At 44.6% G+C, this 25,340-nt stretch overlaps 1 protein-coding gene across 2 annotated transcripts in view; it reads right to left on the minus strand.

Annotated features, from left to right (window-relative positions):
• Positions 1 to 1,172: 1,172 nt before the first annotated feature.
• The window catches only part of larp4b (La ribonucleoprotein 4B), a 190,830-nt gene continuing 166,662 nt past the window's right edge, over positions 1,173 to 25,340 (minus strand). For both annotated transcript variants that reach the window (XM_072508268.1, XM_072508269.1), the window contains exons 16-17: positions 21,632 to 21,743; positions 1,173 to 4,679 (exon numbers count right to left, since the gene is read on the minus strand). In XM_072508268.1, the coding sequence (XP_072364369.1) occupies positions 4,386 to 4,679; positions 21,632 to 21,743 (406 nt within the window). In that variant the 3' untranslated portion in view covers positions 1,173 to 4,385. The remainder of the gene's footprint in view (positions 4,680 to 21,631; positions 21,744 to 25,340) is intronic.

Below are 25,340 nucleotides of genomic sequence, written 5' to 3' on the forward strand. Positions count from 1 at the left end.
TGGCAAATCCACCTAATCTGCACATTTTTGGACTGTGGGAGGGAACCCGAGCACCCAGAGGAAACCCACAGACACTGAGAGAAAGTGCAAACTCCAGTCTCCCAAGGCCTGAATTGAACACTGGTTCTTTGTGTTGTGAGGCATTAGTGCTAACCACTGTGCCACCTTTACATAAGGATAGATTAGTACAGGCAACCAAAAGATTATTGAAGAGATAGGTTTAATAAAGAGTTTTAAAGGAGAGGGAGACAAAGGCTAATGGAGGGAATTCCAGGGTATTGGACCTCACCAGCTGAAGGCAAGAATGCCAAAGGTGGAGTGGTGAAATCAGTGATGTGCAAGAGGCCAGAATGTAGGCCGCAAGTCCGAACAGATGTGGGATCATTTCAAATGATACATCCCCTTTTGACTGTCCACAATTGGTACAGTACGGACTGTAATCAATTAACCAGTGCTTGCAAAACTCAGAACAATGTGTAACATTAGCTGTGATTCAATGAGTGAGTGAACTGGGAATTAGACGAACAATCAATTTAAAGTTCAATCAGGCTCACAATGTGGCTCACTTCTGCTTGCAAGTCAAATCGCTTCTTTAGCACGCCTCATTTTTGCAGCAACTCAACTTTCAAGCTGGAAACATACTTAATGCAAAACATAAGAAACCATTCAATTGTAGTTTGAAGGAATGCACCAAATTGCATCTCACGTTCCTTTGTGTGGATGAAAATAGAGAAATGTGAACTTCAGAATAAATTTGTCACTTGCTATTATACAATGTTTTGAACAGTTCCAAGATTTTAAATATTCTGGAACTTACGATTTAAGTATTGATCACTGAAAATGATCAACATTTACATATTTGCCTTTTTCTTCTACTGCCCCTGATTTATCTTTCCTCTATCATTTGCGGGCAAATAGAAGCCCCCAGTCATTTAATTACAAAGCTTAAGAAAGCAAGTTCTCCAACCATGTGTGCCTTGATGTTGACTTCCTAGATTGTCAGTTCCACTATGGACTATGAGTCACTAATATGGTAACCAGTAGAGATATCTAAATAAAATGCATGTCTTTTACTACTCATTTATATTGTGATATGACGTGAAGGTGAAACAGAACGATTCTGCTTTAAGGGTCAGTCTTATTCATATTGCAGAGAACACTGAAACAGCAAATTCACTTTACAATTGCTAACTCAATTTATTTTTCATAAGCTACATTTTCAAATGAGACAGTTTTGCATTGTGACACAAAAAAGAAAAATTAAATTACCAATAGTTTACATGTAAGCTTGATTCCAGTTTGTATCGCAGCATTTTAAGACAACAAAAACAAAAAACCCTCAATGTTTGCAATAGATTTCTACTCCAAAGCAGGTTCTGCCATTACATCCCCATAAAATCCTCAATTGTCCACTGTTGTTAGTGTAATTGGTTACAGTACACAAAATTGCAACAAGCCGAAGTAAATACAGTATTAGGCATCGTCATGGCCGTCTCCTGCTTTTTTAAACTGCATTACGTGCAGACAGACAAAAGGGATCATGATTGGCTGCAACAGATTAATGTTAACAGCTCAGTGACATCAATTGTATAGTACTGTTCCGGCATTCACAATACATTGTGTAGTTTGTTGTCCTATGTAACTTCACTGAGGGTAACAGATAAACAGGTGGCTGCTTTTGTTGATAGATTTAGTCATTTCTAGTGCTTTATCCACTGTTTCAATTGTTCTGCCCAGATCAAGTTTATGCCAGTGTGCTTCGACACAGCAACTTACACAGACGTGACAGTTAAACAAAGCAATTTAATATTCAGCTGCTGTCATGGAAATAACAGTACCCACTAAACTCCTGATCAGAGACGGTCAAAGTTCCCTGCTCCAACAGAAATCAAGTAATTGTGTGCCCTTCACTAAGAAAAAAAACCAGCAAATAATTAACAGTGCACTCACACTTATAGCGGGATGCTGAACATCACAATAAAAAAATGTACCAGTTGGCTACAAGATAATGAATTGGTTGTGTGATCAGCAATTCTTACCAGATGCAGCTGTTGATCACCATACTTTCAGCAGCCAAGCAAATTAACCCACAGTTGACTTAAACCCAATACAAGTTGTCAAACTGCTGCGCACACTGGCACCAGGGGAAAGAAAGAGTACTTAGTAAAAGAAGAATGCAATGGCACAACAGCTTTAGTTATTCTCTACCATTCAATTATATTAAGTTTATACATAATTTCATCCTGTTTGACATGTGCATTTTTAAAGTTACCTGAGATGTTAATTAAGATTTAAAAATAATGATGCAAATCAACAGGCTGACAGACTTTTTAGAACCTGTTTTATTAGTAACCAGGCTTTTTTTTGGTGGGTTGCAGGGGTTGGGGGGGGGGGGGGGGGGGGGGGGGGAAAGAGAAGAGGAGAGACACGGAGGAAACAAAAGAGAGGAGAGAATTAATGGGAAAAGGCCATTTATTTTACTGTTGCATTTCCCCAATTTCCCCTTTTGCAGTGAAGGCAGAATCAGTTCAGCACATCAGAAAAAAAATATCCAGACTACAACACTTATTTTTTTTTTTGCTACATCCAGCTCAACAGCAACATTGAGGATATGCCAACAATATCAATATTTTTATATCAGTTTTTTTTAAAGGTACCTTTTATATGTTCTGATTATTTACAACTGTACAAGCAAAGCACACACTTCCAAGTGCACAAGTTTAATACAGTATTGACTATTTTTGCATTTACAGGGTTCTTAATCTGAAAAAAGGATCCAACTTTTAAGATCTTTCATAAATTATATTACAAAAAAATGCTATTTACTGCTAGTTCACACACATCTGATTTACCCAGTAAGACTAGTGACAGTAGATGTAACTGAGTAACCATTTATCATGCTCGTTCCAACCCCCCGGGGTCAGTTATAGCAACATCTAAATCTGTCTCGTACAAAAGTTAAGGCAAAGTCATTTTCAAGTTTAAAATGAAATTCAAGTTTCTCATTTTGACACTGGATGGAAATTAATTTATAGCATGAAAAGAACACAGTTGTTGAAATAATAATACCCCTTATGGAATAACTTACCCATTTTCTCCTATGACCAGCAAGTCTGTGCCTAGTGCTGTACTGCTTTCGGTTTGAAGCAGTTATATTAGTCTGGGTTACTATGACTACTAGCCATAGGAATTTTTTAAAAGCCAATACGTTCTTCATGTGTAGCAAAACAAGAAGCATCCACATATCACCTGCAACATTAGTAGATGGCAGAAGACTCAGTGCACTCTTGTCCTTCAAAATTATATATTTAAAAGAAAACTCAGCAACTAATCTAACATTTTCCACACAGCAGAGATGAATCGCTATTAGAGAAAAAAACTGGCAAGACAAAAACATTGTGAAAAATTGGAGGAATTCCACTCCCAAACTTTAATTCTCACCCCATTTCAAGTACTCTACAGGGTACCAAATTACCAAAAGATGCCAGTGTATTGACTGGGAGTTTCTCTTTAAAGAAAAAAAAAAAGCACTTGGAAATGAGCATTAAAAAATAAAGAACCGTCGCCACCTACTTTAGAGCACAGAGGTACATTAACCAGTCTTTTGTAGTGATTCATAATCACTGTGTCACACGTTAGACAGTAGCCCCACCCTTATCCAAAAATCAACTGGCCGCTTACTATTAACAGTGCAAAAGTAAACTTTGAAGCATCAAGATCAATGGAAATCTACCCAAAACAGAAAGGAAAGAAAGTTTTTTTCTTCTGTTAAATCTATCATCCAGGTTATGACTCCAATCACTTCCCACTAACATGTAATTAGTGGGTTTAAGATTTGTTGTACTTCAAGCCACTATCCTCTATGTAAAAAAAAATATTTTTTTTAAATGTCAGTATTCACACACTGATCATATTCCGTGCTAAATAGATCTGTGGAACAGAAAACCATCTGCAACACTGCTTGGAAGTAGATCCAATGTCCACTGCTCCCCATTTTATCCTTGTGTAATTACAGCAAACAAAATCACACTGAACAAAAAAACATTCTGGCACACAGCATAATGCTCGTGCCAGTTTGCTGATCATGGTTCCATTTATTCCCCCCCACCTTCAAATGGGCAAATAATCTTTTCCCAATCCATAACTGAGCAAGAGATTAAGTTACAGTAGACATTACACAACATTTCACCAAATACTGAAAAGTGGTAGCCTAAGGCAAGTAGTATTACACTCTCACTCAATACAAAAAGTGCTTTTTGTTGCCTTCAAGCCCTTTTCCAGCAACCCATTATTTCAACAACCTCTGTGCTCTGATTGGAGACTTGGGGGGGGATTTACACTTGAACAGACCAGACCTTTTAATCAATGCCACAATTTCGGCATCCTCAGTTGGGTGATTTTGGGGGTGTGTGTTGCTCTTTATTTGTACGCTTGTTGAATCCCTGAGGGGGTGTTCTCCGACCCGATTGTCTTCGCTGGTCTCTCGGCTTCCCTGCGTTTGCCTTTCCAATAGATAGGTCTTTATTTTTAGACTCTTTGTCGACTGGGTTTTCCAGAACTTTTTTGTCATCTTTGTTGCTGACTGCAGTGTTGGGTTTTTGCTCCTTCTGTGGCTGTAGTGTTAGAGATTCTTTAGCACTTCTCTGGCAAATCTCAGCATAACTAGGTTTTCGAAGTTCCTGTGGAAATACAATTCATCAACAACATATTAAAAATCATTTGTATTATTCACACAAGACTTTGCATGGTTTAAATTCATTAATGATTTCTATGTCGTTAATTCATTAAAGTATTTCCTGTGTCCAATTTAGTCCATTTAGTGCAAGCTACTTCTTTCCATATGTAAGGTGTGAAATATTATAACCTTGTAATTAAAGAAATAACTTTCATTTGTACAACACCTTTCATAATCTAATGAACTCCCAAAGTGCTTTAAGGCCAATGAATTACTTTTGAATTATTGTCACTATAGCAATGTAAGGAAACACTGCAAAGGATTCACAAACACAATTTTCTTGGTGCACTTACAATAGTGCCATGGGATCTTCCACATCCACCCAAGCACAGACAAGACGTGGATTTAATGCCTTTAGAAGATACCACAGACAATTCAGCACACACTCGGTGCTATGAGCATCAACCATTATGTGCTCAAGTTCAGGAGTGTAGCGTGAAGTCAAGACTTCACTCGTGCAAGAAAGCTACCTCGAAGTTAATGCTGATAAGTGTATTCATTTCTTGACAGCCAACAAATTTTCAAATTTCAACATTAAATTCTATGCAATGATGAAATTTGGTAGCATCTGCAGAAACTATACAACAGTAAGTTGAAAACACTATCTCACAGGATTAACAGTCATATTCTTTGTAAAAGAATCGATACACATTTGAACAGACTAATCCCAAATCAGCATGGAACTACATTATTTCATCATCGAGCCAGTCCTGGAGGCGATGATGCCCAACCCCCATGGGTGCAGCTGACCTTATTTGATCCACATGTCTAAGTAACCAATTAACACTGCTCATTCTTGCCCATTTCTTCAATGGACTCCTCAGAACAAAAAAGCTTATGGGAAGATATAGATTTGTCTTGCAAACTGTAGGGCGGCACGGTAGCATAATGGGTAGCACTGTTGCTTCACAGCTCCAGTGTCCCAGGTTCGATTCAGGGATTGGGTCACTGTCTGTCTGGAGTCTGCACGTTCTCCCGGTGTCTGCGTGGGTTTCCTCCGGTGCTCCGGTTTCCTCCCACAAGTCTCAAAAGATGTGCTGTTAGGTTAATTGGACATTCTGAATTCTCCCTCAGTGTGCCCAAACAGGTGCCGGAATCTGGTGACTAGGGGATTTTCACAGTAACTTCATTGCAGTGTTAATGTAAGCCTACTCGTGACAATAAAGATTATAAAATTGCACCTCAGACCTGCAAGAAAATTCTTTTAAATACGAGTATCCAATTCTATTTTTTTTCCAATTAAGTGGCCAATCCACCTACCCTGCACATGTTTTGGGTTGTGGGGGTGAGACCCACGCAGAAATGGGGAGAATGTGCAAGCTGCACACAGGCAGTGACTTGGGGCTGGGATTGAACCTGGGACCTTGGTGCCATGAGGCAGCAAGGCTAACCACTGCGCCACCGAGCTACCCATCACACAAGAAAATCTGAGCAACCTTTTTGTTTATGCAAGCTCAGGTGCAGATGAACACAAAACGATCCATTACTAGTTATGGTATGCACCTACCAATCTGTAATTGTATGCAAAGAGCAACCATCTCTTCAGGTCACAAGTTCTCAACCTGCATTCAATGAGTTTATGCATAGCCTTCCTGTGCATCACATCAATATGAAGCTTGTGGCATCGGCACTCCTGCCTGATTCCATACCTGCAGTTACTCTGCATCGGAGGAACTGTGCGCTACCGGTTCAAGATCATTGCAATCTCAATTAAGAATTTTAAAACACCAGTTACACCTTGAATGATTCATCTCCTGGGAAGCATTTCTCTAGGTTCATTGTTTAATTGTGCTAATTTCAATAATCTTGTATCTGAAACAATGAGGATGTTTGCCATCATCACACAATACCCACAATGCAATGTTATGCCAGAAACTTACACAGCTGGAAGGTGGAACATATGACAGGTTTGTACGGATATAGTTCCTTACCAATGCTGCTGCTGCTTGGTATTTCTGATCTAATGACAAATCCCTCTGGGGATCACCATGACATGGAGGTGACTTGTGCTTTCTCACCACCCCTTGAGTGATGTTGTCGAGGGTTCCTTGCTCCTTGTAGGGCCACTCAGTGGCAAGGTCAGGGGTGGTGACAGACAAATCGCAGTCCAAAAAGCACTCTCAACGGCAACGGTGGGATCAATAAGGTCAGTTGTACCCATGGGATTTGAACATCACCACCAGGACTGGTTCGATGAAAACAAAAAAATACATGCCTCCAAGAATAAACATAGCAGCCTACATTGCTTGAACAATCCAAGGTCAGAAATCAAGAACACTGCACTTCAACAGCTCAAGGCTGACAGTTTTGGACAAATCTTGAAGAAAAAGGACATGTGATGGGAAATGAAAGTTGGAGAGATCCAACAATATGCTGACCATCATGAGATGAAGCTATCGAAAGAGCAAGGTCAAATGGACAAAATTTGCTCGATCACAGGATAGTAGATGACAATGCCATCTAAATGCTAGGAAGAACATTCCAACAACTATGAATCCATAGTGGTGGCTGATCCGCTCCAAACTATACACAGTGCCCTGTAGTAGATTCCATGAATGAGCCATCGAAGGGAGAGCGGCAACAGCCAGGGCCCCTGATGGCACCCCAGCTGAGGTCCTCAGAAGCTGGTGGGCATTTTTTTCTTTCACGGGATGTGGGCTTTGCTGGGTAGATCAGCATTTATTGCCCACCCTCAATTTTCCTCGAGAAGGTAGAAATGAGTTGCTTTCTTGAACTGGAGTCCACATGGTGTACAAACACCCACAGTATTACTCGGAAGGGAGTTCAAGGATATTGACCCAGTGACAGTGAAGGAATGGCGATATAGCTCCAAACCAGGATGGCTTGCAGCTTGGTGGAGACCTTCAGGTGGTGGTGTCTCTATGCATCTGCTGCCCTTGCCCTTCCAGGCAGCAGGTTTGCAAGGTGCTTCTCGTGTTGTTGGAGTTGCATGAACCCAGGCAAGTAGAGTACTCCATCACACACCTGATGTGTAGATGGTGGACAGGCATCGAGGAGTCAGGAGAGTTATTTGCTGCAGGATTCCCAGACTCTGACCTGCTCTTGTAGCCACAGTATTTACTTGGCTAGTCCATCTCAGTCTAGGTCTTTCTGCATTTGGACACAAGACTGCTTCAATATCGGAGGAATCTCTGGTGCTGAACACTGTATAATCATCAGTGAACATCCCCATTTCTGATCTTACGTAAGGTCATTGATGAAACAGCTGAAAATGGATGGGTCAAGGGCACTACCCTTAGAAACTCCTGCAACAATGTCCCAGGGCTGAGATGATTGACCTCCAACGAAATCCATCTTCTTTCCTGCTAGGTATGACTCGAATCAGTGGAGAGCTTTCCCCCCGATTCACATTGAGTTTTGCCCAGGTTCCTTGATGCCATACTTGGTCAAATGGTGTCTTGATGTAAAGGGCAGTCACGCTCACCTCATCTCTGGAATTCAGCTCTTTTGTCCATGCTTGGATAATAAGACTCCTTGCACTCATCCATATTTGGGAAGAAAAATAACTCTTTCTCTCTTCGCCTCTCTTCCACCCCCCCCCATCCCCCATACACACACCCCCTTCACCCAACAACCCACTTCAGGAATGTTGTAACCATCTTTAAGGGAGATGCTGTGCCAACTAATGAGGTATTTCCCCCTTACACGTAGCAGGGAAAATCCTGACACGCATCCTCCTGAATTGCTGGCTTCCTGTGGCTGAGGCAATCCTCCCAGGGACAGTGTGACTTTAGACATTCCAGAGGAGCCAGACATGATCTTGGTTGCCAGGCAAATCCAAGAAAAATTACAACATTGGGAACTCTTTGACTGCATCAATCGACCTGAACAAAGCAACTGAATCGGTAAATTGGGAGGCTCTGTGGATGGCGCTCCAAAGAACATGAACGCCCGCAAAACATCTTGACGGTCCTTTAATTGCTTTATGATACAACTACCATGGTCTTGAGTGGGAGATCTGAAACAGACAGGGTCAAAATATGGACCGGGTTCAAGCAAGGCTGTGAGATAGTTCCCATACTATTTACAATCTACTGGACAGTGGTTATTCACCTCAAAAGATCAAATGTCCTCATCTGGTTGGAAAACACCAAGCTTGGTCACCTCTGGGCCAAAACCAACCCCGATTAAAGTACCTGACCTACAGTGTGCAGATGACTGCAATGCCGTCACCCACTCTGCACCAGATTTTCAAGCCACTCTCAATCTTTTCAACTATGCATTTAGGAAATTCAACCGGTCCTTGAAAGTTTCCAAAAACACTGTGCCAAACCACACAGTCCACTTCCTATGTATCTTGATGGGAAAACTTTGGAATATGTCCAGCACTCCCCATACCTTGGCAGCCACCTCTCTCAAAATGCCACCATTGACGTGGAGATCCAACACCAGGTCAGCTGTGCTAGCTCAACCCTCCACAAACGACAGCAATAAGTGTTTGACAACGAAGACCGTCACAAGTTAATAGATGTCCCAGTACAGAGAAATTACCGTCTCCATACTCTGCACTGCAGCGAGACCTGGACTGTGCATCAGGAACACAAAAGAGCACCATCAACAAATGCCATCACTGCATCCTCCAGATTCTGTTGGCCGGTTGTTGGGCAAACTCTCATGTCTTTCTTGAAGCCAGCTCCACAAGCATTCAAACAAAACTAAAATCAATTTAAATGGACTGGATACAGTCTGGGTGGCCAAACAACATCTGAATTGGTCAACTTTCCAGAAAAAGTAAAGAAAATGCTTCAAAGGCACAATTCTCCTTAAGCAGAAAGTGTTGACATTAAATGACTTGGAGGAGCTTGCTACCAATTGTTCATAATGACCGCTTGTTCATTAAGCTGCAATATACCCAAGTCACAAAGTCTCAAAATCCTGCATCCTGGATCCTCCTACCTCATGGGTCATCCTGCCCAAAGATCTGTGGGCAAGAATCAACCTGTTCAATCAAAGACCGCACACGGCAGTATTTCAGTCTGGAGTAGAGGTCATCCTCGAAATGAGGGATAGCCAACACTTGTTCAACTGTGCTGCTCATTTTGTTAGGGCAACGTAAAGATGTTTCATTGAATAGCCCCAATTGAAAGATCATGGGCACTCCAGATACCACAGCACAGAATCCAGGCTGGCACTTCACTGTACAGGAGTGCTGCACTGTCAAAGATTTCACCTTTCTTCTAAAACATTAAATCAAGATCCCATCTGCTCTCAGGCACAAAGATCCCATGATACAGTGTGATGAGCATAGGAGTTTTTTCAACATTTATCTGAAACCGATCATTTTTTTTGCACTCAATATAGAAACTTGCTGGGACGCAAATTGGCTGCCACATTTGTCGGCATCAAAATGTTGAGTACACTTCAATAATACTTCATTGGCTGGTATCTTAGGAGACTCAGGACTTGAAAGTGCTAGAGTAAAAAGAAAAAATATTTTGAAAATTGCCACCAGCAAATAGTTTCCACATCCCACTCTACTAAGGGGCTGCACGGTAGCACAGTGGTTAGCACTGTTGCTTCACAGCCCCAGGGTCGATTCCCGGCTCGGGTCACTGTCTGTGCGGGTGCTCCAGTTTCCTCCCACAGTCCAAAGATGTGCAGGTTAGGTGGATTGGCCATAAGAAAAATTGCCCTCGGTGTCCAAAAAGGTTAGGTGTGGTTACTGGGATAGGGTGGACATGTGGGCTTAAGTGGGGTGCTCTTTTCAAGGGCAGGTGCAGACTCGATGGGCTGAATGGCCTCCTTCTGCACTGTGAATTCTATGATTCTATGAAGTGCATTCCTTGACAAATACTCAATAAAGTTAATTCCTTTCTCCCATCACATTCTCACCATTTTAATCATGTCAGTATTACACGAGTGAAATAGTCGAAAATCAATATAGCACAATGAGCACTCCGAATAGTGTCTAAAAGGTCATAAATGCGACCAGGTTTTTAAATAAGCCATTGTCAATTTTTCATGCAGTGCATTTTCCTGTGAGCACTGCATGATGCAGACACTAATCCAAGCCTGCTGGCTTTTAAAAAAATTACACGTCAACCTTCGCAAAAACTGCATCGCAGTTTAGAATTTGCTGCTTCACTATATTTTGAGCAGTAAGTGGCTAAACATAAAGCAACTTTAGTGAAAGAACCTTACAGTTATTTGAGCCTTAACACAGCATCTTAGGCAGCATATGCAAGCAAAAAGATTAGGACAAGTTGTGTTTTCATATGGGCAGCACAGTAGCCTATTGGTTAGCACTATGGCTTCACAGCACCAGGGTCCCAGGTTAGATTCCTGGCTTGGATCACTGTCTGTGCGGAGTCTGCATGTTCTACCAGTGTCTGCGTGGGTTTCCTCCGGGTGCCCTGGTTTCCTCCCACAAGTCCCGAAAGACATGCTATTAGGTAATTTGGACATTCTGAATTCTCAGTGTACCCGAACAGGCGCTGGAATGTGGGGACTAGGGGCTTTTCACAATAACTTCATTGCTATGTTAATGTAAGCCTACTTGTGACAATGAAGATTATGAATTTCCTTCTTGCATTCCCAGCCATCACCAAATGCATATTCTCCTATTTAGAGTCCTCATACAATTGCAACGGTGTAAAACTTTGCATCAAGTAGAATCACCCCACACATCCCAAGAGTAAAACTGAAAAGATTTGCTTCATGTGTGCACCCCTGGCAAGAGTGGCATTATCTACCCCTAGCTGTCCGAAGAGGACAGTGACATTGCCTTGCTTCTCTTAACAAATGAGTGAACCAATTTGGTTTTTAAAACGACAAATCAACAAATCTTGGTCACTTCCATCAAGGTCAGGGTTTCTCTTCTAAAATAAAGCTGAACTCAATTTTCAAACTGCCAGGTTGGGATCAGAAGTGTGTTCGCTGGATTAGCAGTGCTCTGCACGACTCATCTAATATAGCACTGTATCATTATACCCCTAACTTGATCCCATTGTACTGTCCCATTGAAATTTGTCATTTGTTCAGGAAAGGTTATTTAATGTTACCTTGCTGCCATATAAAATTTTGTTTACTTGACATTCACTTCCCAAAACAGAAGTTATTCAGGATCTAGCTGGGATACCAAAGTAAGTGACAGAATTACGCCTTTTATTCCTTTTAAGATAATGGGAACTCTTACTGCAACCTGATATGTGCATCATTCATATTGGAACGGTTTTGATTCATTGAGTAGAGTGGAGACTCAGCTACACAGATCTTGCAAGTACAACGAAGATGCTTTCAGCGCTGGGTGTTTGGGGTAGGGGTTGGGGAGGGGGTTACAAGCAGAAATAATTTGTGCTACTTTAGAGTTCAGAAGCTGGCAAGAGTCAAACAAATCTTGCTAGTTGACTGTCCATCAGTCCACGACACTGACTCTGTCACATTAACAGTGTACGCACTTACCTTTTAATTCTCCAAAGACTGATAGGAAATGGGTAAAGCTCATGAAAAGATGCAGTCATGTACTGGCAGCATGTTCAAGACCACAAACTCAGATATGGCCCATAGCCTTAGAACCGTCTACTTCATAAGTTCCTAAGATATAGGAGCAGAATTAGGCCATTCGGCCCATCGGGTCTGCTCCGCCATTCTATCATGGCTTATTTGTTCCTCATCTGCTACCTGCAATGTTACAGACCAAGAGCTAGATTGCAAAATCAGCCAGAGCATCTCCTCCCTAGAACACATGACCTAGGAGCAGAAAAGCTTTGCCTGTTGAATTTGCTCCAAAGTCCTCATCCTCCATACGATCACCTGTATACAAAATTAAAACTTGACTCTATTTTATCTATTTCACTTTATCCACTCAGCTAGCCTGCCTCAATACTTCCGTGGTACTAACACTGCCTACTTCCGTGGTACTAACACTGCTTAATTCATCTCAAAACACAGAATTCCATGAAATCTCCCACAGTACTGTATGCTCTAAAAACCTTAATAGGGGCGGCACAGTGGTAAGCACTGCTGCCTTACAGCGCCAGGGGCCAGGGTTCAATTCCGGCCTGTGTGGAGTTTGCACATTCTCCCTGTGCCTGTGTGGGTTTCCTCCCACAGTCCAAAGGTGTGGTTAGGTGAATTGGTCATGCTAAATTAACCCTTAGTGTCCAGGGGTGTGTAGGTTAGATTAAGGGGCTTGAGTGAGGACAGGAAAGTGGCAGCCTCGTGTACCATTTACAAGATGCACTGCAGTAACTCACCGCGGTTCCTCAGACAGCACCTTCCAAACCCATGACCACTACCATCTAGAAGGACAAGAGCAGCAGATACCTGGGAGCTCCACCGCCTGGAGATTCCTCTCCAAGAGACTCACCACCCGGACTTCGAAATATACCATTGTTCCTTTACTGTCGCTGGGGCAACATTCTGGAACTCCCTCCCAAACAGCACAGTGGGTGTACTTACACCTGAAGGACTGCAGCGGTTCAAGAAGGCAACTCACCACCACCATCTGAAGGGCAACACGGGATGGGCAATAAATGCTAGTCGAACCAGCGATGCCCACATCCCATAAATTAATAATAAAAACAAAAATGGGTTTGAGCAGGGTGCTCTTTGGGATGCAGACTCAATGGGCCGAACGGTCTCCTTCTGCACCATAGGGATTCTCTGACAATCAATGGTCACTTTAAAATATGAATCACTGATTGATAACAAAGCATATGCTGGAACTGCACAATACAGCAAGATGCTGAACTTAGCAGTTCTGACATCTCCATGCACCATACTTGAAAATTCACGTCAAACTGGTGCATAATTTAAAGAAGCATCTCGACTAGAGACATCAACTAACCATTGAGATTTTTATAAAAGCAAATTGGAAGATTTATCTGATGCATTAGTTTGTACAAAAATATGCATAATGCTTCACCAAACCTTTCCCCCCCACTTAAGCCAGGTGATTAAAGTTTGCCCGAAGTCGACTAAGAGTTTAAAACAAACCCTAAAAATGTGGACAGCCAGCAGTAATTTAAATTGCTTGAACAGGTTTAGTAGAAAGCAGTTTTAAGGGATTAACTGTAACCCTATCACAGCTATTTCAACTGAGAAGCACTCAGCAGATAGATTACCAAACCAACACAGTAATCTTCATTCTTTGAATGAGAGGCATCTTCCACATGCTGTAGCCTGGCTTGATAACTGCTGGGAAACCATGTGCTGAGTATGCACATGTAAATATCATTGAAATTGCAAGTATGCAATATCGCACATTGGTGCCTGTTTAACATGGCCATATTGTTCCAGAGGAAGCAAAACATCCAACAGAATAAGACCCAAAAGCAAAATATGCCCCAAGCCTGTGGAGAATGTACCTTCTGAAGAATGCATTATTTGAAAATTGAAGACTGAGCTACCAGGTTGGTAATCTATCTTGCACAAAAACAATACAATTATATCGCCTACATATGGCCTAATATCAGCTGTCAAGGCTCATCTGCCAAGATTGTACTGTCTAGGTTTAATTGCAGTGTTATGTCCAGCAAAGGACAGGAATACTTCCTGTGGCAGCCTGTGCGATTAAACTGGAATGCAGTTTCAATGATACCCAGAAAGCAGAGATGGATTACTCATCAACCCCTCATCCAGACGTGCTCTCTGCAGTATAGTAGTTGCAATGTCTTCAGTCATCCACTTTGCTATTCACCAAGCAGTTGTTTGCTGTGTTTCAGGCTTTCCAAATTGCTCTGTATGTGAAACTTAGGACTGTGAACGTTGACGTGGAGTAATTTGACTGGGCATGGTAGCGGAGTGGTGATGTTACTGAACATCTAATCCAGAGGTAAGGAATCATGATCTAGAGACACGAGTTCAAATGCTACCACCTGGACAATTTCAGTTAATTAAATAAACCTGGAAATGTAAATAAAGCTAATATCACTACCTGACTGATGCAAAAACTCATCCTGTTCATGTCCTTTAGGGAAGGAAATTTACTACATGTAACCCGTCTGTGGGTAAAATAATGCAACAACTTCTTGATCCAAATGTAACTGGGAAGCAACCTCAGATTTTAAAAAGCTAGAAAAGCACTGTTTAAATGTAAACTCAAATTCAGTTGACCCACATTAAAGGCTTCCAAGTACATTAAACTCAACGATGTGCAGTTTCACTGGATGCGTGAATAAATTATATGAAGAGTTATGTTTTAAAATAGTGAATTTGAACAGAGTTTTAAAAAGGTATAGGCTGTAGTTTCAGGGATTTGGCATGGGGTTAAGTTGGAATACACCACGGTGCTAATGGGGCAAGGAGACACATCCGGCGGCGGCCATGACCTGCTAGGTCGCGCGTTCACGGCAGCTCCCGCCGAGGTCGGTATTTCGGGCCGCTGAACAGGACGGCGGTGGCATTTGGATTCTGAGACCGGTGGGGGAACGGACGCGGGAGAGGTTCCCCCCGGTGCTGCATGGAGAGAACGAGGAGTGGGACCGGCAGACGCGCAAACGCGGGGAAAAAGGTAGAGAAGGTCCGGGAAGACAAAATGGCGGCTGGAGAAGATCGGGAGGTGTGGGCCCAGTGGGCCAAAGAACAAGAATTCTTAAAAAGCTGCTTTATGGAGCTTAAAACGGAGATGTTGGCCTCCATGGAGAAGATTGTGGTGGCCCAGAAGGCGATCAAGGTGGTGAGGAGGAAGGTGGCGGAGAATGAGGACGAGATCCTGGGCCTGGCGGTGAAGGTGGAGGCGCACAGGGTGCTTTTTAAGAGATGGCAAGAGAGGCTAGATGACCTTGAATACAGGTGTCGGAGCCATAATCTGCGGATCCTGGGCCTTCCCGAAGGAGGCGGATGCGAACACCTATGTGACCACGATGTTGGGGACGCTGATGGGCGCGGGGACCTTCCTGCGGCCCTTGGAGCTGGATGGGGCGCACAGGGTCCTCACCAGAAAGCCGAGAGTGAACAAGCCACCGAGTGCGATGGTGATACGGTTTAATCGTTTGAAAGACCGGGAGCGGGTCCAGCGGTGGGTGAAGAAAGAGCGGAGCAGTAAGAGGGAGAACGGCGAGATCCGCATCTACCAGGACTTGGGAGCTCAGTTGGCGAGGAGGCGTGCGGTGTTCAACTGGGCTAAGGCGGTCCTCCACAGCAAAGGGGTGAAGTTTGGGCTCCTTCATCCGGCGAGATTCTGGTTAACATACCAGGACAGGCACCATTACTTTGATACGCCGGATGAGACGTGGTCGTTCATCAGGCACGAGAAGCTGGACCTGAACTAAGGGACAGTTGTATGGGGGTGAAATGTGCAGGTGGGGGTGGACCGGGGGTAAGATGGCGGGTAAAGCACAAGATTATTTGTTTTTCTGCTCCAGTTTGGTTGGTGGTTTTGTTTTTCAGGGGTTTGGTTTTAGGGGGCGGGAAACACCCGGGATGGTAAACGAGTGGCATTTGAGGCGGGGAGTATCGTGGCGGACAAGGGGGGCAGGTACATAATGGTGAGTGGCAATCTGCAGGGGGCCCGGGTGGTGCTACTGAATGTGTATGCCCCAAACTGGGACGATGCAGACTTCATGAGGCGCGTGTTGGGTAGGATCCCGGACTTGGAGTCAAGCAACCTGATTATGGGAGGGGACTTTAATACGGTCTTGGACCCGATTTTGGACCGTTCCAAGTCCAGGTCGGGAAAGAGGCTGGCGGCGGCCAGGGCCCTGTGGGAGTTCATGGGCCAGATGGGGGTGTGGACCCGTGGAGGTTTGCGCGACCAAGGGCGAAGGAGTTCTCCTTTTTCTCCCACGTCCATAAAGTCTATTCGCGGATAGACTTCGTGTTGAGTAGGGCGCTGATCCAGAGGATGGAGGGGGTTGAATACTCGGCCATTGCGGTCTCGGACCATGCCCCGCACTGGGTGGACCTGCAGCTGGGGACGGAGCAGGGTCTGCGCCCTCTCTGGAGACTGGATGTGGGGCTGCTGGCGGACGAAGAGGTGTGCGGGCAGATAGGGAGGAGCATTGAGAACTATGTGGGAGCGAATGACACAGGGGAGGTAAAGGTGGCAGTGGTGTGGGAGGCTTTGAAGGCGGTCGTTAGGGAAGAGTTAATCTGGTGGGAGAGATACTCCGGGTAGACAGGAGATACGCGGAGGCCCCAGAGGCTGCTGAACGAACGCCGGAAACTTCAGGCAGAGTTCAACTTGCTGACCACGGGGAAGGCGCAGTTAAGAAAAGTGAAAGGAGCAGTCTACGAGTATGGGGAGAAGGCGAGCAGGATGCTGGTGCACCAGCTGCGCAAGAGGGAGGCGGCTAGAGATTGGGGGATTGCGAGATAAGGAAGGCAACATGGTGCTGAGCCCAGAGAGGGTCAATGAAGTCTTCAGGGAGTTCTACGTGAAGTTATACAAGTCGGAACCCCCTGGGGAGAGGGAAGTGATGAGGCAGTTTATGGACCGGTTGAGGTTCCCGAGGGTCGAAGTAGAGCGGGTGGAGGGATTGGGGGCCCCAATTGAGTTGGAGGAGGTAGTCAGGGGGCTGGCAAGCATGCAGTCGGGCAAGGCCCCGGGTCCGGACGGATTCCCTGTAGAATTTTATAAGTAGTTCTCAGAGCTACTGAGCCCGCTCCTGCTCAGAACCTTCAATGAGGCAAAGGAGTCGATGTCGCAGGCATTGATTTCGCTTATCTTGAAGGAGAAGGATCCGCTTCAGTGTGGGTCCCACAGGCTGCTATCACTCCTGAATGTAGACGCCAAACTGTTGGCAAAAATTCTGCCCACCAGAATAGAGGACTGTGTCCCGGGAGTGATTGGGGAGGACCAGACGGGTTTTGTTAAGGGCGGGCAGCTGAACACAAATGTGAGGAGGCTCCTGAATATTATCATGATGCCCTTGGAGGAGGGGGGGGGGGGGGGGGGGGGGGGGGGGGGGGGGGCGCGATGCGGATGTGGCGGCTGCGATGGACACGGAGAAGACCTTTGACAGGGTGGAGTGGGAGTATTAGTGGGAGGCGTCAGGCAGGTTTGGATTCGGTGAGGGATTCATAGGGTGGGTCAAACTGCTGTATCAGGCACCTGTAGCGAGTGTGTCCACGAACCGGCTACAGTCGGAGTATTTCAGGCTGCACCGGGGGACGAGGCAGGGGTGTCCCCTGTCCCCGTTGCTGTTTGCCCTGGCAATTGAGCCGTTGACCATTGCGCTCAGGACTTCAAGGGATTGGAGAGGGCTGGTGCGCGGGGGTGGGGGAGGAACACCGGGTCTCCATCTACGTGGATGACCTGTAGTTGTACATTTCGGACCCGCTAGAGGGGATGGGGGAAGTCATGCGGATCCTGAGGGACTTTGGGAGCTTCTCGGGGTATAAATTGAACGTGGGGAAGAGTGAGCTGTTCGTGGTCCACGCAAGGGGCCAGGAGGAGAGACTGAGGGAGCTCCCGCTCAAGATAGTGGAGAGGAGCTTTCGGTACTTGGGGATACAAGTGGCCAGTAACTGAGATGCCCCGCACAGGCTCAACTTAACCCGGCTCGTGGAGCAGATGGAGGGAGAGTTTAAAAGGTTGGATATGCTCCCGCTTTCCCTGGCAGGACGAGTGCAAACTGTGAAAATGACGGTTCTCCCTAGGTTCCTCTTTGTCTTTCAGTGCCTCCCCATTTTCATCCCAAACTCCTTTTTTAAGCAGGTGAATAGGATTGTTACAGAATTTGTGTGGGCGAATAAAACCCCGCGAGTTAAAAGGGCATTCTTGGAGCATAGCCGGGGGGGGGAGAGGAGGGAGAAGGAGGAGAGAGAGAGAGAGAGAGAGAGAGAGAGAGAGAGAGAGAGAGAGAGAGAGAGAGAGAGAGAGAGAGAGAGAGAGAGAGAGAGAGAGAGAAAAGAGAGAAAAAGAGAGAAAAAGAGAGAGAAGAGGACTGGCTCTGCCTAACTTCTGCAGCTATTATTGGGCGGCCAATGTGGCCATGATTAGGAAGTGGATGATGGAGGAGGGGGCGGCGTCATGCAAAGGCACCAGCCTGGGGGCACTAGTCACGGCTCCGCTGCCGTTCTCACCGGCGCGATACACCACTAGTCCGGTGGTGACGGCGGCACTGAGGATTTTGGGGCAGTGGAGGAGACACAGGCAGGAGGAGGGGGGCCTCTGTGTGGACCCCGATACGGAACCATAGATTTGCTCCAGGTAGGATGGATGGGGGATACCAAGGCTGGTATAGGGCAGGTATTAGGAGGATGGGGGACCTGTTTATAGATGGGACTTTCCCTAGCATGCAGGCGCTGCAGGAGAAGTTCGGCCTGTCCCCGGGGAATGCGTTCAGGTACCTCCAGGTTCAGGACTTTCTTAGACAACAGGTGGGGACATTTCCGCTGCTGCCCGTGTAGGATTCAGGACAGGGTGGTGTCTGGCATCTGGGTTGGGGAGGGGAAGGTGACGGACATATATCAGGAGCTGCAGGAGGTGGAGGAAGCCTCAGTGGAGGAGTTGAAGGGCAAGTGGGAGGAGGAGCTGGGGGAGGAGCTGGATGAGCGCCCGTGGGCCGCGCCCTGGGCAGGGTGAACTCCTCCTCATGTGCCAGGCTCAGCTTAATTCAGTTTAAGGTGGTGTATCGGGCGCATATAACACCGGCAAGAATGAGTAAGTTTTTTGGGGTGGAGGACAGGTGCCCGAGGTGCGCTGGGAGTCCGGCGAACAATGCCCATATGTTTTCGGCATGCCCAGCGCTTAAAGAATTCTGGCAGGGGTTTGCGAGGGTGATGTCTTGGATTTTGGACACTTGGGTGAAGGCGAGTTTAACAGTAGCGATATTTGGGGTGTCGGAGGATCTGGGTGTGCATGGAGCAAAAGAGGCCGAGGTACTGGCCTTTGCCTCCCTGGTAGCCCGGAGACGGATCTTGTTAATGTGGAGGGACTCAAAACCCCCGAGTGTGGCGACCTGGGTTAGCGATATGGCGGGGTTCCTCAGCCTGGAGCAAATAAAGTTCGCCTTGAGAGGGTCCTTGATGGGGTTCTCCCGGCGGTGGCAACCTTTCCTTGACTTTCTAGGGGAGCAGTAATTGTCAGCAGCAGTAGCATCCTTGGGGGGGGGGCAAGCAGACCAATTAGAGATGCATGTGAGACTATAATGGAAAAGACAAATGGCAGATTTAGTGATTATTTATCAGTTTTCAAAATGGGGGGAAGACACCAAAATACCAGTTCTGCAAGGGATCCTAAAAGTCAACAAAAGGAACTTTGTGGACTCAGCTGTTTAGAATAAACTGTAACGGAGAAAATAATGGAAATGATAGGCAATTCTCCAGAACCAATTGAGGATGGTTTAGCCATACTCTTTTCTGAAACTCGGATCCAGAAACTGCGTTTAGACCGGAAAATTGCAATGTCACATTGTTGCTGCGGATAAGGGAGAAAGTTCAGGTAACCTTCTTAGGCAGTCCCCCAGGATCAAGGATGACTTCCTTCCATTCTGGTGATGGGTTCAGAGATGGCTCATGTCAACTCCATCTAAAAGTTTGCTGGTGACGACTGTAGTGGGTTGGATCTCAAACAACGAGTCAGAGTGCAGGAGGTCGTCTTGGGAGTCTCCTACTGCAATTGAGTTCAGAGTTGAGCAGTTGCTTCAGGAATCCGATGTCAGGCATATGAACAACATGGCCTGCCCCGCAGAACTGATTGAGCGAACAATTCTGAGCAGGTTTGACTTGAGGGAACACATGTAACCTTTCTTGCCATCGGATTTGGAACATCTTATGAAGGCACGACTGATGGTATTTCTTCCATGCTCAAGGTTGTCCAAATCACCAAAGTATATAGGGGCACAGAAATCAAAGTTGCCCAGTAAACCATGACCGTAGTTTGAAATCCTGGTCCGCAAACACTCTTTTTCCTCAGTTGGCTGCAAGTTGAGCTGGCAAATTTTTGTCTATGACTGCCTTTGTCAAGAGGTGACTCCCAAGAAATGGAAACTGGCTCACATGTTCCAGGATCTCACCATAATCAATCTGGGGAAAGGGGGTTTGCTGTGGGAGTTGGTTGGTTTCCAGATGTCAATTGAAAGGTTCATTTTCTTATGTGCTTCAGAGTACACACAATATCATCTACCTACCAAAAGCTCTATGACAGAGGTTGGAGTGTTTTTTGTTTTGAATTGAAGGTGACATCGTTTATTGTCTGTCCTGTAGGTTATCTCACCTCAGCGGGAAATGTCCTGGAGGCATAGTGCAACATGGCAGCAAGGAAAGTGGAGGAGAGTTAATGCACTGACGCAGCCTACTTTGACCCCAGTTTTCACTGAGATAGGGTTTGTGGTGGTTCCATTGGTTTGCATCTCATCGTGGATTTGGAGGAGGATGGCGACTAATTTCTGCGCGCAGCCAATATTCACAGTAAGACATGTCTTTTATACCACAAAGGGACTTTACTGTTACACCTCTGGGTTGAGACAGTTCCAGCACACACATCTGAAAGCAAGATGCTCAGATTGTGTACAGGATTACCCAAAGTCTGAGAGCCAACATTCAAGATGGTAAAAACGTTGTTTTATAATAGCTGAGACGCAAGATTATGGTTGATTTCAAGGACACCATGCCAAAAACTAAAAACAAATACATGGAGATTAATAACATGTGGGGCATTGCCACTTGTGCTTCAGTAAGAATTGGCCATTAGTTTCCAATCTCAAGTGTCACATTTTCAACTAGACATTAATTTGTAAATTTCTCTGCTTCACTTTGTTATTTTAAAGCGGCTATATCAATGCAACATTAGCTCATCAGCATGCAGAAATTGACAGAGGCGGTTGGAAAATTGAGCTACGGGAACATTTGGAAGCAGTCAAAGTTGAAAGGCCGGAATACCTGGATGCAACATTCGGCAAGACTAGTTTCAAAGATCTTATCACAAGTTGCTACATCATTACATAATAAAAATAAATTTGTTCTGCCAGAAAGAAGAAAAACACTTACTGTGGCTGCTCCGTTGACTTGTACGGATTTACTTGCAGTAGAAAGAGGTGTAGTCAGTCTTTCCAAAGGAGTCTGTGTTTCTCTTTGCTTGGTTTCTTGGCTCTTTGTTTCACTATAAAAAAAGATCACAAAAGTAATTCTTATTTTTATGAACATTGGCTTGCCGAAACAAATTCTTGTCGCACTGCATAACAGCCAAGTTCCATACTGCTGCCCAATGCACAAGGCACTTGCGCATGATGATATTCAGTTCAGGTCAAAACAGGATCCTACTGTTGTATGCACCCCACCCTATTCCAATTTTCTGTTAAAATACCTTCCACTCCCAGAAGGGATAAAAAGCAACAAATTGCTTTCAGTTTTGGGCCCAGAACCTCGGGAAGGTTTGGCCTTAAAGGGATATGGATTCACCAGAACTTCATGGTTAAATTATGGGACAGATTTCTAACTTGCCTGGTATTCCTAGAAGTTGATTGATGTAAATCATTATATTTAAAAGGGATCATTCTACGGTGGGGAATGCAGGATGGCCTTCAAAGTAGTGAAATATGGAACTTGCCCCTTCAAAAGGCTTTGGATGCGGAGTCAATTGAAACTTTCAAGACCACGATTCAAACCTTCAAAGAGTAGCAACGATATCGAACCACTTGTGCAAATAGAGTTCGGGTACAGATCAGCAATAGTCTAATAATTAATTAGAACCGTCTTGGATCTGAATAGTCTGCTCTGATTCAAATGAAGTACAGGTTTTAAAAGTCAACGAGGGGGAAGGTTATCAAAAAAACCCATACTAGCTGGGTATGCCTTATTCCATTCATACTTTCTCAGAAAATATGACTAACCAACTTTTTTTCCTCTAAGTATGGGAGAAACTAAACACTAATAAATTGAAGTAGCAGTTCACATTGGAGGTTGTGAAAATTTTCTTCTTTCAAACCTCTACTACCAATTTACATCCTGGACAGATCACAATTCAATAAATTGGTTTCTTCAACTGACAGTGAAAATCCCGTGCTTGCTTCCTTCAACCATTTAGTACTGAGTTCAACTACCTGACTTGCTCAAAGCAACTTGGCCTTCAGGGGTATTGAAAATATTCTTCAAGACACAAAAAGTGAAAAGAGTAACACTTTACTGACTACTTGGAGATGCTTCCGACTTCCTGATGCTAAATTTGTAAGTGGTTCCATCTACTAGGAAGGGCTTGTTGCTCGTTCGTGGCAGAAACCAAATTCAGAATACAAATGGTTGGTTTGACCACGACGGGGAACAATGAGTAAAATATCTGGGAGCTCTGGTAACTCTTGAAATTCTTTGGGTTTGATCTGGAATAGGCAGATTGTTGGCTGATTACACAGATGGAACTCATGGAGACGGATGTTGGGAGTTGGAATTCAGGATGCAACACTTTGCACACGATGCGTACACCCAACAGAAAAGTTCAAAACATTCCCAAAATGTTAACTCTGGAGTGAGAGATTCTATTTTGCAGTGGGCCCAGAGAATCACCTTTACATCAAACCTCGTTCTCAATTTCATGCTTCATGTTGTACGATGATGGAAGAACCCCGAAGGAAACTATTACCAGAACGTATGCATGTCACTGAAGGCAGTTTTTTTTTTTTTTTTTTTTAAAATGGAAAACCAGACAGGATTAAAGGAATCTTCATAATGGAGGAACTTCTTCACCCAAAGGATTGTGAATCTATGGAATTCCTTGCCCAGTGAAGCAGTAGAGGCTCCTTCATTAAATGTTTTTAAGATAAAGATAGATAGTTTTTTGAAGAATAAAGGGATTAAGGGTTATGGTGTTCGGGCCGGAAAGTGGAGCTGAGTCCACAAAAGATCAGCCATGATCTCATGGAATGGTGGAGCAGGCTCGAGGGGCCAGGTGGCCTACTCCTGGCTCCTAGTTCTTATGTAAAAAGGCAAAGTTTTAACTTGTGCTGACAACCAACTGGAGGAAGAGGATCTGTTAGCTTCTTAAACAAAGGAATAACCCAATTAAAACCATAAACATGGCAGAGATGGAATGAAAACAAGCCATTATTGAATGGCTGCAGGACATGCATTTGTCAAGTCTTATAGCATTTAATTATGCAGATCATATTTTTACTATGCAGATATTTTTACTGTTAGTAGAGCGCACAGAATAAATTTGCCTATAACAGAAGTAATTACAGTTTCTAACTGGTGCACCGAATACAAGCGCATCTTTTTAAGAGGCAAGGAGACAGCAAAAGAAAACTGGTCCTGGGCACCACCTGCTGGAAATTGAAGTTAATACAGCAGGAAGAGAACATATCATGCTGGATGGAGACTGCTTTAGACAGGGATAGAAAACAAGACAATGCAAAGGATACTGCCAATGCCATCTTTTACTGGCCCCCAAACATTTTTGTAAAGTAAGTGAATTTTAAATTCCCAGGTATTTAATAATGTGAATGAAGCCACAGGAGTTGACAACTTTAAAAATTTTGCTACAGAGGAGTCTGTGAAGCAAACAGTGAATACGATCTATCTTATACTCTAGGGAGGCACAGTGGCAGTGGTTAGCACTGCTGCCTCACAGCTCCAGGGATCCAGGTTCAATTCCGGCCTTGGGTGACTGTGTGTGGAGTTTGCACTTTCGCCCCGTGTCAACCTGGGTTTCCTCCGGTTTCCTCCCATAGTCCAAAGATATGCAGGTTAGATGGATTGGCCATGTTAAACTGCCCCCCTTAGTGTCCAAAAACATTAGGTGGAGTTACTGGGTTACGGGGACAGGGTGCAGGTGTGGGCTTAAGTGGGGTGCTCTAAGAGCCTGTGCAGACTTGATGCAGATCCTTCTGCACTGCAAATTCTATAATTCAGAACTAACTTGAGATGAACATTAATTAACAGCCAAACTGTGGTCTAACGCACCACAAACTGCGCACTAAATTGAAGACACAGCCAAGACAGATCTCTCAAATTTCTCAGCAACCCAGACTTTTAGCATAGTAAGCTGAATTTGTTTTTACTGTGAATGCATCTAGTTAACTTCTGAGCATTGGTTAAATGTTCTGCTGTTTTGTTAAAGCAATAAGATGTTCTCTCTTTCCTCCTCCCCGCACCCAAATTACATCTGATGGCCAAACTTCTGAAGGTTCTAGGGATGTGCAGTCAACATCGTACTGTATGTATCTGAAGGAAAGGTGTTTTGTACTACCCTCGTATCTTCTAAACAGGAATTAAACTCAATGGCTACAGTATCGAACAGCTTTTAAAAAAAAATAATCTGTCACAAGTAGGCTGACATTAACATTGCAATGAAGTTACTGTGAAAAGCTCCTAGTCGCCACATTCCGACGCTTGTTTGGGGACAGAGGGAGAATTCAGAATGTCCACTTCAGCTAACAGCACGTCTTTTGGGACTTGTGGGAGGAAATTAGTGCACCCGGAGGAAACCCAAGCAGACACGGGGAGAACGTGCAAATTCCACACAGACAGTGACCCAAGCCAGGAATCGAACCTGGGACCCTGGTGCTGTGAAGCAACAGAACTAACCACTGTGCTACCATGCCACCCATTGCATATGCAAGGTGCAATGCAATTTGTCAAGGTTCCTCAGATAGTACCTTCCTAACTTGCAACCTCTACAGCCTCCAAGAACAAGGGAAGCAGACATATGGGAACCACCACCACCTACAAGTTCCCCTCCAAGTCACACATCATCCCCGATTTTGAA

The sequence above is a fragment of the Scyliorhinus torazame genome, chromosome 6 (assembly GCF_047496885.1).
Source record: "Scyliorhinus torazame isolate Kashiwa2021f chromosome 6, sScyTor2.1, whole genome shotgun sequence".
NCBI classification, from domain to species: Eukaryota; Metazoa; Chordata; class Chondrichthyes; order Carcharhiniformes; family Scyliorhinidae; genus Scyliorhinus; species Scyliorhinus torazame.